The 16,959-nt window shown below is 28.3% G+C and overlaps 1 protein-coding gene across 6 annotated transcripts in view; it reads left to right on the forward strand.

The window, feature by feature from the left end:
* The window catches only part of LOC106679083 (major facilitator superfamily domain-containing protein 12), a 214,742-nt gene extending 197,942 nt beyond the window's left edge, over positions 1–16,800 (forward strand). For all 6 annotated transcript variants that reach the window (XM_067044601.1, XM_067044602.1, XM_067044600.1 and 3 more), the window contains 8 exons: positions 6,130–6,396; positions 7,003–7,210; positions 7,298–7,409; positions 7,665–8,018; positions 8,127–8,238; positions 10,423–10,573; positions 12,385–12,503; positions 14,595–16,800. In XM_067044601.1, the coding sequence (XP_066900702.1) occupies positions 6,138–6,396; positions 7,003–7,210; positions 7,298–7,409; positions 7,665–8,018; positions 8,127–8,238; positions 10,423–10,573; positions 12,385–12,503; positions 14,595–14,629 (1,350 nt within the window). In that variant the 5' untranslated portion in view covers positions 6,130–6,137 and the 3' untranslated portion in view covers positions 14,630–16,800. The remainder of the gene's footprint in view (positions 1–6,129; positions 6,397–7,002; positions 7,211–7,297; positions 7,410–7,664; positions 8,019–8,126; positions 8,239–10,422; positions 10,574–12,384; positions 12,504–14,594) is intronic.
* The last annotated feature ends 159 nt before the right edge of the window (positions 16,801–16,959 follow it).

A 16,959-nucleotide genomic window follows, 5' to 3' on the forward strand; every position in this document is an offset into this window, starting at 1 on the left:
TATATATATACATATATATCTTTAATAGCTAATCATTCAATCGGTAGTTGAGTCTGGATTTTGACCACACCTTCTTGTGGTAATGGAGATATAAGGAAAACATAGTTTTTAGGCGAAAATAATTCTTAAAAGGCGGGTTTTGATTTTTTTTTTGTTCCTTATTGGTTTCTTTTTGACATACTAAAACTAAAAAAAGGGAAAAAATGGGGATTTTATTTTATGCAATTAATTGTATTTTTTCAAAAATCATAAAGAAATATTGTATAGTATAAATTCAGACAATTTTATATTGAAAAATATTAAGTTGTTGTTTTTAAAAAATAAGAATAAATTACAAAATAAAAATATCCGAAAATCTTTAAAGCCTAAAATGTTCGCTCATTTTTTCACCTAGCGCAAAATATCTTAAAAGCTATCTACTGCACAATAAAAAATAAATAAACTGTTTGAGGAAGATAGTTGACTGTATGAAGTAGATTGTAGGAAGATAGTCCGGGTGGCGGTCCAATAAAAATATCGAAATAGTAAAAGAAAACCGCCTTGCAGGGGTTCGTCAAGGCTGTCAGATTGAAATAATAAATAGTTTTCATTTACTATTTTTATGCCTTTATTAACCGCCACTCGGTCTATCTTGCTAAAAAATTAATAAACCTTTTCAGAGTAGTATAAGTTTGCTAATATTTGATCTGCTAATAGAGCTCTTCATGTTCAATAATTCTCGAAATACAGTAAAAAATATGCTTTTTACTTCCACTTACCTATATATAAAATATATAGTAAGGGAAAGTACGTGAATCTTACAAAATTTCGAAATTCAAATTTTCATTGGAAAAGTATCCTGAATCCAATCAATCAAGTTTAGCAAATTGATATCTCTGTAAATGTTCACATGTTAACATGCTAGTTCAGAAATTAAAAGTTATATGAATCTGAAATTAGATATTTAATATAGATTTATTTTTGGATGTTACGACTTCGTTAAAATCGACTTACAGGAAGTGACACTTTATTCATCGATTTTACACTTTTTTTTTTAATTTAGGAGACCCAAAAATGTGTTAGCTAAATGAATGTTTCGAGAGATAAAAATATGACAAATCGTCACACTCGGTCAAACTTGAATCGTCGTGGAAAAAACAGAAAATATGGAAACAACAAATGTATCATCAAAAATTTGAATAGAGAGAGAATTGAGATATATTTGAAATTAAGTAAGGAAAATTGCTCTACTTATCAGAATGGACTCAGTTATGTGGGTATTTCTGTTGAGGAAAACAAGCGCTATAATTTGCTTTTCTATGGCAAGCCCCGCGATATTATTACTTTTCCTATCCTAATCTTGTTAAAGTTAATAATATATTCTTTTTTTTACCCGACTACGTCGCAGCCACAGGGAGGGTGATGTGTCGGGCATGTAACGATTTTTATGCCAATGGCTGAACACATTTTGAATTATGATGGTTCAAATTATTCTGTTGAAGATTTGAAACAATTTGAGGACAAAATATTGGAAATTGAATTTGTATTAGTATCGTACTTGTATTGAATGTTTAATTTTTACCTTTGTTACTATATTTCAATCCGTTGGCTCGATCGAATCTAAAGTTTTCTTCAAAATATTCAATGAATGTTCTCAAACAATTCGAACTAAAAGAGGGGGAAAACTTTATTTAAAAAAAACAGAGTTGTGCTGCCAAAAGGCTTCATCTGGTTGCTAGCCACACAGCATACTTATTTTAATAAAATTAGACAATATTTTTGATCTTACAATAAATAGGCTTAACGAGTAAACAAATAATAATAGAATATGATTATCTCTCTTTTTTTTTTTTCTTTTTCATGATTTTTTCCTTCTTTCTATATTTATAATTTTTTATTTGTTAGTCCCTTTTCTCTCTCTATTTCTTCCTTTTCTATCCTTTCCCCTTTTTTTCTTTTTTTTTTTCTTTTTCATATTTTGTTTTCAACCTAATGCGCCTTTAAAAGAATAATTAATAAAAATGGTGATATAGATACAGAAAATCAACAAATTATGTAAAAATTAATATACTCTAAATATTTTTTTTAAAAAAGTATATTAAGTATCCTGGAGTTTTTGTTTTAACCTCAAAACTTTAAAACAAAATATAATTTACTGGAAGATTATTGATTGACCGTATGTATAGATGAATGGAATATGGTCCGAGTGCGGTAAAAAAAAAAACTCAAATAGTAAATAATTATACTATTTTATTGAGCCAACGTTTCGCCCCACGTTGAATTTAAGTAAGGCCCTGACGTTGAATTTTTAGTCTTTTTTTTACGTTGAATTTTTAGCCCTGACGAAGCCCTGCAACGTGGGGCGAAACGTTGGCTCAATAAAATAGTATAATTATTTACTATTTGAGTTTTTTTTTACCGCATCCGGACCATATTCCATTCATCTAAAATATAATTTATTTTTAAAAAACACGCAATAGAAATAACACTGACCATACTAAGATGCTATAATCTAAGCGTATTGTTATCTGCAAAACGAACTCAACCCATGACAACTGATTTTTGGAAAACTTAAAAATTCTAGATTCTCTGTTATTCAACCTTTGGCTAAGACTATACAATTTTATTAAATATTTATTTTTATGGGAGGGATCGTGGTGGCACTTTGGTAAGGCACGATGCTACTAACTCCAAGCCCCGGGTTCGATTTTCTGACCAAATCACCTCCTTGCACAACCGTTGGGTTGTATTCTTCATGGGTTGTAGTTGTACAGATTTTAATTAATTTTAAGGGAAAATTTCTTTAATACTTTTCACTTCCACTATTTCTATAATTTGGTCGACGTTTCGGACAAACTGTCCATTATCCAGTCCTAAAAATTTTAACATCTCATCAACTTTAACATGTACTGTTTTATTTAAATTATTCATTATTTTATTAAACTACTATGTATTGAAATAATCACTATATAAATTGAGAAAAGTCAATTATTTGTAAATTTTTGTTTTTTTGTATTTATCTTTATTATTCTACCGTCTTATATCCTCTTCATTTTAAATAATTTGGCCAGATTATAAAATATTTTATTACCAATTGTCCTGAAATTGGTATTTTTGAAACTATAATATTTAACAGAATATATTATTTATTTATATTGCCTTAATTTTTGTATTATACCTGTTTTCTTGTCCTTTACTTTATTTTCGACTGTGATCATTTTATTTATTTGAATGGGTATGAAATGGTTGAAATCTAATATTAAATGTAAAAGTTGATAAGATTTATCTACTTCTAGTGTAATAATTTGTATATTTACTGAATAATAGATATTTTGTCTGAAACGTCGTCCGAAGTATATAAACAAAAGGAGAGAGAAGTACTGAGAGTTTTCCCTTGAAAATAAATAAAAAATGTAATGTTATAAATTTCATACGGTTTAATTTTTATAGACTTTATTTTCTATAAATTTTCCTCATTGGAAAAATATCACGATATTTTTTTGTTTATTTACCAAGGCATCATGGTGAATTTAAAGAACTGACAGTATATACTTATAGTTCAGATATTGATCGATTATATTTATATGAAGATTTGGAGTTCGTTTATCTGTCCTCGCTCAGAATTTGTGAATATTGTTTTGAAATTCTTTCAAATTGATATAGTATAATAATTTTTATTTACATAAAAATATAATTCATGGTAGGTATAAATTTTATGAGATATTTGATCGTCAACTGAATGCTACGCATTTATTAGATCATTTTTAATTGCCAATTTACATAACCTTTTATTTTATGATGCAAAAAACAATGTTAATTCTACATTTTGGATTAAAATACCAAATTGGAGAAATGTTGAACACCCGTTTCTGAATCATTTGTTGTATCGCATATTTATTTTCCTTTATGACAGCCAAATATCTACTGATGTTCTTTTATGTTATGAATTGATCAACATATACTGTTGTATTTGTTGATGCCGGGAAAGGATTAGAACTTAATTATTTACTAATTAGTAAATTATTATCATATTCTCTCATATTTTAGTAACATAACCCCAAAACTTATTTCTAGCGGTATAAAGAAATAGTACTCAGTGGTGCAAGGTATACTTAAATTTAAATATATATACAGTATTATTATTATATTTTTTGAAGTAATAGATTTTTTTTAAGTGAAAAAGTTTAGTTGCTTGGCTTTACATTTTTTTTACTTCTTCCCGAGAATTTTACGGATCTTTGATTTGAAGTCTGAAACATATTTTTATTTTATAACTCCTTTGGACCGCGAGGTTTGTAGACACAGATATGTTTCAAGTATGTATATGTACATAAATCTAAAAAAAAAAAGAAATCTATGATTATAAAAGACTTCTAGCTTCTAACGATCATTCATTTGATTGATTTAGACATTTTTTTTTCTAACCTCTTCAGCAAAATCTCTAATCTGACATTTTTATCTTATTTCGTTTTGGAAAAAACGATAGTTGTTCAGTTACGTCGTAGACAATTAATTGACAAATAACGAATTGTCAAGTGATCTATGAGCTGCCTCAATGATACCTAATGAGGTCAATAACTCCCAAACGACGTAGGAACCTTAAGGGCTTGTCCACATAATTGCGTTCTGGCTTTGGGATTACAATGCTCGTACTGATTCTTGATAAATTTTTGGTATTCGTGTTCGGACAATTCCAAAAATTTTCTTTGGAGCCCTCTCCCAAAAAAAAATTTTTAGAAGCCTCTTTACTTTATATGAATTCATGATGTTTTGTCGGTAAAGCCAGTAACGATAGAATTCCTACTAGGTGAAATCCAAACCTCGGTCTGATATCTGTCAAGAAAAACTGAGAAAATTATCTGGTATCAAGTTGGATTTGAATTAGAACATTTTAGGTTTAATTATATGGGGTAGATGCACCACTAGTAGGCACTTACACAAACATTTTAAAGTTTTTTTAGTGATTTAAAATTTTTAATCCTTGTTTATATCAATTGGTTAGTTGCTTGTTGGTTGTTGTTAAAACCTACCGGTCATCAACGCCTGTATTATATTCATATGTTTATATTAATAAACTTATCTCAAATCTAATTTACTTTTGATTTAAATGAGAATAAACTATTATGATTGTTTGAACTGATTTAACCAAACATTATGTTATACACCATGATAACTCTATTATCATCTTGATTTTAATTCTTAAAAGCAAGCTAACCAATTTTGTTAAGTAAACTATGCAGTCATAAAATATATCGTTCAAATTCAAGATGGCGGCATATGTCTTGCGAAAAGTTCGTTGAATCGAGGCCATATTGAGCAGATTCAAATATTTTAAAAACTCTATTCTATCTTCCCATCATAATTGAAAATGTAGTAAATTTAAGAAAAAATAGAAGTCAAGAAATAGTGCTAAAGAATAATAATGTTCAGAAAGTAAATCATTTGCAAAAATCCAAAACTGTTGTGTGACAATCGATGTTTACATGGAACATCCAGACAGGTTTTGGTTCTTAGCATTCATTAGTTGCTTGTGTGCGGGCGGCGAATGATATTTCCTTGATGATGAGGTCCTCATCATTGCTTGTCCAGCTCAAGGGTGGACATCTTGTAAAAGGAGACATCGGAGAGTCACCCAAGAAGAAAAAAGGATTCTTTGTTTGGATTACCAAACAACACACTTCGGTGGATGAGAAGTGATTTGAAAACTTTTAGACCAATGCTTTGTTTCATTAGTGTTTGTTTACTGAACTATTGGTTTGTGGTTTGGAGGTTGGTGTTAGTTTGTTGAGAAAATCATCAGAAGAAGATTCTATGAAATTGGTTAGTTTTGTTATACCTAAATTTAAATACATTTGTAAAAGAGAAATTAATTAAGTTTAAGTGTTATTAGTAGTAAAGTATCTGTTACTGATTGCCTAGAAACCCGCCCTGAGATTAAGAGTTTATTATATTATAAAATTTAAATAAAATTCTATCTGTTAAATATTAAAGCTTTTCATTTGAACCTAAGCTATCTTTAAGATATGAGAAATAAGTTAAAAACTATATAAAATTCCATGTATTTTATTTTAATAATTTTTGATTATTACAATATGTATATACATAAATTCATTAGATTTTCTTAATAATTATATATTATTTAATTTTCAGAGAAAAAGATGTCACTGACCCGGCTTGAACGGCTTGGATACGGATTTGGCCATGTGCTAAATGATCTTTGTTCTTCCATATGGTTCACCTATAGTTTGCTGTTTTACAATTCCGTTCTTCAGTTCAGCAATGTCAATGCAGGAGCGATATTACTCATCGGCCAGATAGCAGATGCCGTTTCGACTCCATTTATTGGTATATTCTCGGATCGAACTAGTTTATTCTGCTTATCGAAGTATGGAAAAAGAAAGTCTTGGCATCTTCTAGGTAATTAATCTAAGAGTTCATTCTATGCTTTCATGTTTTTCTACATAATACTTACATGTTTTCTTTGTTAATAATAGTATTTTGGAAGTTTATAGACCCATAGACCCTTTGATTTAAAATATGTTTAAATAAAAAGTTACCATCAGGACTCTATATTTACTTCTTTTAGTAAAATGTTTCAATTGTTGTTCTCAAGTTTTTGAAATTTTGAAAACCTGTAATTGTTTTCCCCACTTTAATTTAAACTAATAGGTATTCTAAGATTTCACACCTCAAAAGTTATCAACAATATCTACCAATTTATTGATTGATTTGATTTTTTAGAATAATTTTTATGAAAATAAAAAACATTGATGTGTGAAATTATCATTTTATGACTCTTTGCTATATTCTATGTCCACCATCCCAACACAATTGAGCAGTGCCCTTTTTCATTTAATTAATGTTTATTGAAATATTTTAGTCTTAGATTTATGAAACTACAAGTGTCAAACTCTGTTTAAATAATACATGACTCTCTTAATGTATCTTATATTACTTTTATGGTATTATTTGATTGTTTTTTAATAATTAAAATTTAATGTTAAACTTTTATAATTTTTATAGGTACTGTATGTGTTCTTGTTGCTATGCCGTTCATGTATTCTCCATGTATTGGGTGTGAAGACTTTTCTCAATGGCAGAAATTGATATATTATGGTTTTTTTGTGACAATTTTTCAATTTGGATGGGCTGCTGTGCAAACTGCTCATTTAGCATTAGTTCCTGATTTATCATCAGATGAAATGGACCGTACTGGATTACTATCAATAAGGTTTCTATTCATTTACTCATGAACTTGTTTTAATTCTTTTAATTTTTTTTTTCTCTCTTTTTTTATTTCCTCATTTTTTATTTTTAGAAATACATTCACTATATTATCTAATTTGATATCTTATGCTGTGACATGGGGGGTGCTTGGAGTGAATGGAAGCTCAGACAATGTTTCTCGAAGCGATCTCTATAAGTTTCAAGTAAGTTATCAATGTATTGCTTTTTATCCATATTATTTTCTCTCAAGAATTCAATGTTATTCACTTCTTTGATATCCAATTCTAAATATCAGATAAAATAATGTCTATAATATTTTTATGCGTTTTTAATATTATAAAATATTCCATGAATCCCAACTGCAATTATACCCCACTAGATGTTTTTAAGAATGTTATTTTTTTGTGCAACATCTTTTACTTTACTTTGTATTTATGTAGATATTTTATTTTTTACAGATTATAGTTTATTCATTATGTGTTGGAGGTGCTGTAACTTCTTTGCTTTTTTATTTGCTTGTCAAAGAAAATGACGATGAGCCACCTCTACTCGAAAACGATGATACCAACAGATCATCAGAAAGATTATCCTTTAAGGATTTGTTTCTAAGATGGATTCTTTATCAAGTTGCTCTTGTTTATACTACAACTAGAGTTTTTGTCAATGTTAGTCAATCTTTCATTGTATTATATCTTCATTCCTACTTGAATATGGAGAGTGAAAGTTTAGCTGTCATACCTTTTGTAATGTATGTTGCTAGCTTTCTTTCATCGTGGATTTGTAAACCATTATATGGATTCTGTGGGAGAAAGGTACGAGTTAAATTATTATTTAGATTATTATTAAAAATTACAATTATATTTGAAATAGTAAAATACATTTTAAATTTTTAAATTTAACTATATAATTCATGTTTCCAGCTTGCTTTCTCTATTGGATGCTTGCTTGCTCTTGGAGGTTGTATATGGGTATTTTTTGGGACTGGTGATATATATATTTCTTATGGTATTTATGGTGTCTCTATCCTTTATGGTAAGTTAATAATTTATTATTATTTATTTTTACTTTGATTTTTCACCACAAACCATTAAGGCCCTTAGGTTCAGTACTTAGTTTGGAAGTACTGGATAAGTAACAAAATGAGATTATCGATTTCCATGACCAATTTAGTTGTCAAAATTGAATGAAGTCAGGGTTGCTCTTGTTGGCTGCTGAGACAAACAATTCTTTTCTCCAAAAATTAAGATTAGAAGGAATTTTCAATGCATCTAGTGGGAGAGAGGAAAGAGGGTAGTCATTAAAAATATTTAGTTTGATAGTATATTCTTAGAAAACATAAATAGGAGTAGTACCATTAAGTAGAGAGAATGTTTAATGGAAGGACTGTTTAATATCTATGAATAAAGCAATTATTATTATTATTATTATTTCAATTTATGACAATGCCATGAATACAAACTGCTCATAATTGGTAACAGGAAATTTCTTTACAAATCTCAAAACTAGCAGAAAAAAACTCACCTTATAGTGGCCCACCATCAACATCCTTTCGCCTTAGATAATCACAAAATTTTAATGTATGGTTTAAAAAATAACACTAACCAAAAAAAAATCTGAATATTTCCTAACCCCAATAAGCTAATGTTTACTATTTCAGGGTTGAGAAAAACAAATACAGCAATGATTATTTTAATTTGTTTATGTTTCCATAGTTCATAATATATGTTGGCTGTTTACTATTTTCTAAAGGATAATAAGAAACATCGCAATTTCTAGTTCAAAATCATTATCAATATTTCAAGTTATGACAGAATGTAATATAACAAAATAAAAATAAATTTGAAGTATTTGCAAATAAATCTAGAATTCCACTTCAAAGAATAGAAACTCCATTTAGAATAGTCTATCAAACACCCTCCATTCAGGTGGGTCATGAAGTAAACTCAAGTATTCCATCAACCTGTTAACATTAGTGCAATCAAAAAGGTTGTTTCTCCATAAACGAAAGCAGATCTCTCTGATTACAACTATACTTGATGATCCTGACACCTGGTGGTAGGAGATGTAGCCTAGTCCCCAATAGTTAAACTTTTCTTTTGACAAGTCAAGATCTTGAAAAAGTGTGGGGCATATCTAAGTGGTCTACGACGTAATCTGGGTCACATGAAGAATCAACTTTGATGTTTTTTTATTCCTCAAAGCCTTCATGTTCTTCATATAAATTAGCTTTTGGAGAGTTTTGTATGAGTAAAGTATTGTAATGTGGAAAATTTCGAATAGCAGAAGGAAGTTTGGGGTACTATACTTCTCCTTTCTTTGTCTTTGACCAGCTACTTTAAAAAGGGTTATTATACTGAAATAACAGTCACTTACATGTTTAGTTGGCTCTCACCAAACCATAAGTATAGGAAAAGTGCCTCTTGCTTTCCATTCATCCACTCTAGTAGAATCACTGAAGATGATTTATTACAAATGTGTGTTGCTCATAATTTATTATATTACCTACTTGTACACTGAAATAATGGTTGTGAGCAGCTCTTACCAGTGGCTGAGGATCCATTCCAGGGCTCTCAATTTTATATTATCACAAATGTAAAAAAAATTGTCTACTGCATTGGCACATTTCTGTGGTATTTAAAAAAAAAAAAAGATTCTAATGTTTAAAAAACCAAGTGACCTTAAAGGGCAAAATGTTTTACCAGCACTGATTGCCTATATCATCTAAAATAAAAGTATGAATTACCCGCTAACTGAAAATCATGACTTAAATGGTTATTAATAGGATATAACTATATTTCAGAAACAAGAGCTAATTAATTTGTTTCATGGTGATCCTTGTTTTCATTAGGAAGATATATATTAATATCAATTATTATTGAGTGTCAAACATTTTCTTTGTTGGTCAATGTAAAATCTATTTGTTTATTTTTAAAAAAAAAAATGTCATTAAAACAATTCTTTCCTAGCAATATTACAATTTCCAATTCCAACAAGTTTAAATTCAACAAGTGGGTCTTTATGCTTATGATTTCAAAAATATAATAAATAGAACAAATATTTTAAAATATTTATTTGGCTCATACTTGAAAGTACCTAATATCTATAAAATTTATAGATGTTATAAAGTTGTGTTTATAAATATTTAATATGGAAGATATGATTGAGTTTACTCAAAAATTTTCTTAACGATAATTAATTCAATTAATTTGAAAACAGGTGCAGCAGTTTCCATCCTTTTGGTAACAAGTTTGTCAGTAACTGCTGAAATGATAGGAGATGATGTTGGAAATAGTGCATTTGTTTATGGAATTATGAGCTTCGCTGATAAATTTTCCTGTGGTCTCATAATCATGGTCATACAAGCAATGTAAGTTTTTTTTTTCACTTTATTATTCATAAAAACTTTAGTTTGTTACTTTGTAGGTTGCAGTTCTATTATCTTCAAAATCGAGTAAAAATTATAACTATAGAATTTGTTAATTTAGTAGTTCAAAATAAACAAGGGGGAAAATTCTCGTTTTTAAGATGCAATTTTTCAGTTCATAAAGATTGTTATCAATTAAAGTAATTATGTATCATTATTCATATTTATTTGTTACTTCTTGGCCTTCATATAATTATTTCAAACTGATTCCTGAAGGTATTTTATTTATCAAATCAATTTTCGGATCTTGAAATATCTTTGGGTTTATTACAAATATTTACAAGAAGTATATTTGAATTTATCCGAGAACTTAACAATAAAATACTGGAATAAACATGATATTTATACTGGCATTAAGTTAATGAAATTGAGAATACAGGATATGTTAGTGTTTGACATACTTTAATAATTTATTAAATTAGCAACCAAAATTGTAATGATACAATACTCATTGAAATATTATTAAGACTTGGTAGTGCTGGATTGGTACATCTAGCTATGTTCTCAGTTTCTTTCAGCCAGTTCTTCAATTAGAATGTCTTCAACCCCTCTATCTACTTCTTTCCAAAATATATTTTTCACCCTTCTACCCTTTTAATCTTCTTCTAACCTACTGATTGGATTTTCCTCTTTAAGGAATGGGTTCCAAGACTTTCTTCTGGAAAAATGTAGTATTTTTTGTTGTTATGGGGCTATAGGGTAAAAGCTCAGGTCAGAACTCCTGGCTTCTATATTGCCCAGTTCCTACAGACTGCCTAACATCTGGATTTTACTTGGTAAATGCCCTGTTGGTTTCCAGATGTTTCGTTACCCTGAAGGTTGTACGCAGATGTCCTATTGTGAAAATGTCTATACTATTGAATTGCCAATCATTAGTTATTAATACTAAGAATCCATGTTCATGTATATATTTTTTAACTAACTGATTAAACTAACTTATTTTTTTCCCAGTATTTTCAATACAGCGAAAATCTGTTTGATAATGTTTGAGATATGATGGAACTTTGAAAAAACTAATGATTTGTTCATAAAATGTAGCTACTCAAGTAATATCTGGAAAGCAATTACCATTGGCCTTAATAATCATTTGATAAATGGGATGCCATAATTTTATTTACATGCAAAAGCAATAGGACAGGATTAAGCAGAAGGCAGTCAATTGGCCACATAGGGTCACAAAGGGGCTCTAAGGTCAAACTTATGTTTAAAGATTTTGTAAATGAACAAAAATGTTTAAAAACCCTCCATAATAATTAAGTAAATCTAAAAACAAAATTTCAAATGTCTTAGAGGCCATAATCTAATTTAAACTAATTTTTTTTTCAAGGGGTCCACAATTTTTACTAGGGTTTCCACTTACCTAAATCTGCCTCCAAAATGTAAGAGAAAATATAGAAGAAAATCTTTTAGCACTATTTGTAAATAAAGACTTTAAAATATATTGTTGCCTATTACCTAGCTCTCTTTAATGTTATTAGTCAAAATATTTTATAATTTATAGATATTGTATGTTTAATGAATTCTTCATTTAAGCATTAAATTGTATATTTAATAAATACTGTAATAATTACTGAAGAAATTACTTAACCAGTATTCCTGGGATTATAATTATTTAAAATTAATCTGTTTTTACAAAGCCATTTTCTTATTTATTGCATGATTTTACAAGATTTTGAAGTTTATTTTTCAATTTTATGTTTATATGACAATATTTTTCTTTATAAGATTTTACACTAATAATTTTTATTTTTTAGGGCTCCTAAAAACTATTTGCATAGCGATTTTTATAAATTGTCTCTTATCTATGTTTGTGGAGGAGCAGTTATTGTTGGATTTTTCAGTGTTCTTGCTGTGCGGCTACCTCAAAGAGAAAGTGAGTACTGATTAAGATTAAGAAGTACTTTTTTTTGTATATTATACTTGGTATCATGCTTTATTTTAAGTAATTGTTCAGTATATTTGAACTCTGTCATCTTCATTTAATAGATATTCTTAACCTTGAAATGAAATTGGATCAAAATAGAAATCAACCATTATTGATACTACAATATTTTACTTATGAACCATTATTATTTGTTTTTTCAATTAAATCAAAAGGATATTCCAGGTTTTCAATTTTTTTATTATACAAACATTGTTTTTATTAAAAAATTAATTCTAATATATCTCGTAATTGCTTGTGAGTAGATGAGCTCTAGCAAATTTAGATGTGATTATTTTCATCCAAAAATATTATTTCTTTTTTTTTTTTTTTATCCATGTAACTCACTAAAAATGATACTAAGCATCTTTAATTGATATGAATGGGTATATCAAACTAATTGTGAAGCTGAATTTGGTTTGATAAGAGATTCTCTAAAACTTATGGAATAAAGAAAGATACAATTATTTCTTTTTACTATTAAAGGGAATCAAAATGATCCCCAAACCCCAAAAGCCGCCAGAACACCCATCCTCTTACCGTCCCATCTCTCTATTACCGATCATGAGAAAAATCCTCGAAAAACTTATTTTGAAAAGCCTATACCCCATCCTAGATTCCAATCATATAATGCCAGATCACCAGTTTGGATTCCGAACATCCCACTCCACTATCCAGCAATGTCATCGTGTGGTGGACGTTGTCTCGTCTTCTTTGGAGCACAGAATGTACTTCGCGGGAGTCTTTTTCGATATAGAGCAGGCTTTTGGTCGAGTCTGGCACCCGGGACTGCTTTACAAACTCTGTAAATTCTTACCTCCTACATATTTTCTCATCATCCGTTCCTTTCTTACTAATAGATTATTCCTAGTAAACCACAATGGTTCCTATTCATCCCTCTATTTTCAATCCGCTGGTGTTCCTCAAGGTAGTAATCTCGGTCCCATCCTCTACACCGTCTATACAGCTGACATCCCAACAACTCCTAACAATATCCTTACCACGTATGCTGATGACACATGTGTGCTCACAGTTAGTAATAACCCTTTGATTGCATCCCAAACTCTCCAGTCCCATATCACAATCCTTGAAGAATAGTGTCGAAATTGGAGGATAAAAATAAATCCCAACAAATCACATTTACTCTTCGTCGTAAACCTGCCGACTGCCCTACAGTATACTTTAATAATGTGGCTCTTACCCCTGTAGAACAGATTCGTTATCTTGGACTACATCTTGACAAACGACTAACCTGGAATCCTCACACAAGACTGAAAAGACAGGAAACTGCACGCAGATTCCGACTATTACAGCACTTACTTGACAAACAGTCTAAACTTCCAACTCATTACAAAAGACTGATCTACATGACAATAATAAGGCCCATCTGGACATACGGAGTTGAACTTTGGGGCTTCACTAAACCTTCGAATTCCTCTCGTATCCAATCTTTACAATCCAAAATTCTTCGTAAAATCCTCAATGCTCCTTATTTTGTTACTAATAAAACCATCCATAAAGACCTAACTGATCCTTATGTAACCGATCTAGCCCGAACTCGATATTATTCTTTCCATTATAAACTCCCTAACCACCCAAACCCACTAGTTTCTAACCTTGCTTCCTCTTCCATTCCTGGCAATCCTCCGAGGCGCCTGAAAAGAAGATGGCCTCGTGACCTTATATTGTAAACTGTTTTTAGAGTTCTACTACTGGGTAGTTTCTCTACATCCTGTATCATATCATTATGTCATTATGATCAAATTTACTTGTATTTTTTTTATACAGTTGTAAATATCAATAAATAAATTTTAAAAAAACTATTAAAGGGAATTTTTTTTCTATAAGTAATTTTTTTTGTTATTCCCAACTCATGTTATTAGCTTCAGTTAGCTTAATGTGGTTCATTTTATTTAATTTAGTTCAATGTTTTAGAGTAAAATATAATTAAAGTACTTCATTTTATAATTTAATTTATTACAATCTATAAATACTTTACTTATATATATTATCATTTTGCAATTAACTTTTTGTTTGTTACAGCTTCTGCTCCACAAAACAGCCCAAGTGTAGCATAACATCCCAAATATCCTAGGCAAATTGTTATTTATATATTTATTTCATTATAATGTAAATCAAAGATATGATAGTAGTTTAAACATATTTTATGTATTCCTTTTTTTTTTTTTTTTTTGTATCCTTAATATAAAGGAAAATGACTTGGGAATATATCCTCAGATATTATTGCCATTAATTTACTCAAATGATAAATATATTTTGTTCTAATATAAAACGAAGATAAAAATGGTTAGAATTCAGTTTAAATTGTTATTACATTGAGCTGCTACTGATATCATTTAGGAAAAATGGTAAATAATGTAGCTTTGCAACCATATGATATTAAAAGATTTTTATACATTTACCATATTGGTGTGCTGAATTTGCTGTTTAAAGTGTTGTTTTAACTACTGAGCTTTGAAATATTTTAATTTCATAACTGACATATTCTATTTAAAATTATAAAAAATCTTTTCATTAATTAATGTCACACTCTTTGTTTATAACAATATTCCTCTAAAACATTAGAGGAATATTGTTCTTGAAATTCCTGGTTCAGTGTGTGTTTTTGTAAATAAGTTAACTTGAATGTTTGAAGCAGCCAAGGTAGGATAAACTATAGAAACTGTCTCTTAATGATTTTTTTCTTGTGTTTCTCAATCAAGTTCTATTTTATATTAAATCGTGGATATTTAAACTATTTTTTTAATTTATATTGTTTTATTCAATTAATATTGTGTTTAATTAATTTATAGTTCGTTATAAAATTGGAATAATGAAATCTTGTATGTTGATGGAACATAATTTTCCCTCTATTTGTTACATAAGTAACCTTTATACTATACTTATGGAAACTATCACTTTTATCAAGTTTCACATTTTTAATTCTAGAATACAAATTCATATTTTTGTGAAGTATATTTTATTCAAAATGTTTTCTAAAAACTTTAGAATAAATAAGAAATTCAAAATATATCCATTAACAAAACTTATTATATTGATACATTACCAATATGATGGATTTTGTTAATAAACAAATGGCACAAAATTTCATCCATGTATCCTAATATTGATGAAACTTATTTCTATTATTTTAAGTTGCCTAAAATGCTCATTTTTTATCTTGTAATTTATTATGAAATTCTTTGATCTTTTATGTATTATAAAAGATTTCTGAATGGTAGTTCAATTTTTATTTTAGGTTTTTTTTTTTTTAAACAATATAATTAAGCAAAATAAATATTGAATTTTTATATGTTTGTATATGTGTATAATTATTAAAATATGATCTTTAGTATTAAGTTTTTATGTTTAATGTTTTTGTAGTATTTAGTTCCATTCTATCCTTTGAGTTCAATTGCTCAAAAATTAATTTATTGTATTCCGTCCTGTTAATAAAAATAATTAAGAGTCGCTTTTAAAGTTATTTAAATGGTTTATTTTTAGTTATTTGAATTCCTGGCTTCATTTTCAGTCTTCTGAATTTACTTAAGTTAAATTATCTAGGTTTATAACTATTGAAAATTTAATTTTGGCAGCATTTCATATCTTGCATTCAATCATTTTATTATGACTGTAAATGTAATACAACTTACTGAAAACAAAAATAAACCATGAAACATTAGTTGGTTATTTATAAAATTTTTGATGTAGGAAGTAATTTACAAGTATTGACGTATTGAAGTATTGACTTAAATTATCTATTTATGTTGATTTTACATGCCTCTCTAAGAATTTGAAAAAAACACTCTTAATTGTTTATTTTACTTTTACTCTTAGTAAATTTATGTTAAGGGAAACTAATTGTTTGTACATATAAGCAAATATTTAAAGACTTAATGTTTTTTTTCAATCTATTTGTTATTTATTAAATTAGAATTCTTGCCATTGTAAATAGAATCCTTTTTTTTTAAATCAGTTGGATTTGTATTACTGTCTGTATGGTTTAATGTATGAATTTGTCACAAAATCTTTGGAACAGTTTCTTCCACTTTTCCAACCAGGGATATTTTCTAGTAACTGTGATATTTTGTGTGATAAAGTTTAATAGGAAAATGTTTGTCTAAAAATAATGTTATGTATTGTTTGATAATTTTATTTACTTAAATCATAAGTTATATGAAATGTATCATTATTTAAATTTAGTAATTTTTATTTTTGTTCCCATATAAAATATATGTATATATTTTAAGTTATAGCTTATTGTTTTGTTTTGCCTTCTTAATTAGAATATTCATGATATATCTTTCTTATAAATCTTTGTCTTTTGAGAATATTTATTCATTTATTAAAATTATCAAATTCTACTTTTGTTGTATACTTTTTTTTAATATGTAAAATACATATTGAG

The sequence above is a fragment of the Halyomorpha halys genome, unplaced genomic scaffold, assembly GCF_000696795.3.
Source record: "Halyomorpha halys isolate HHAL.00 unplaced genomic scaffold, Hhal_1.1 Scaffold176.1, whole genome shotgun sequence".
In the NCBI taxonomy this organism is placed as follows: Eukaryota; Metazoa; Arthropoda; class Insecta; order Hemiptera; family Pentatomidae; genus Halyomorpha; species Halyomorpha halys.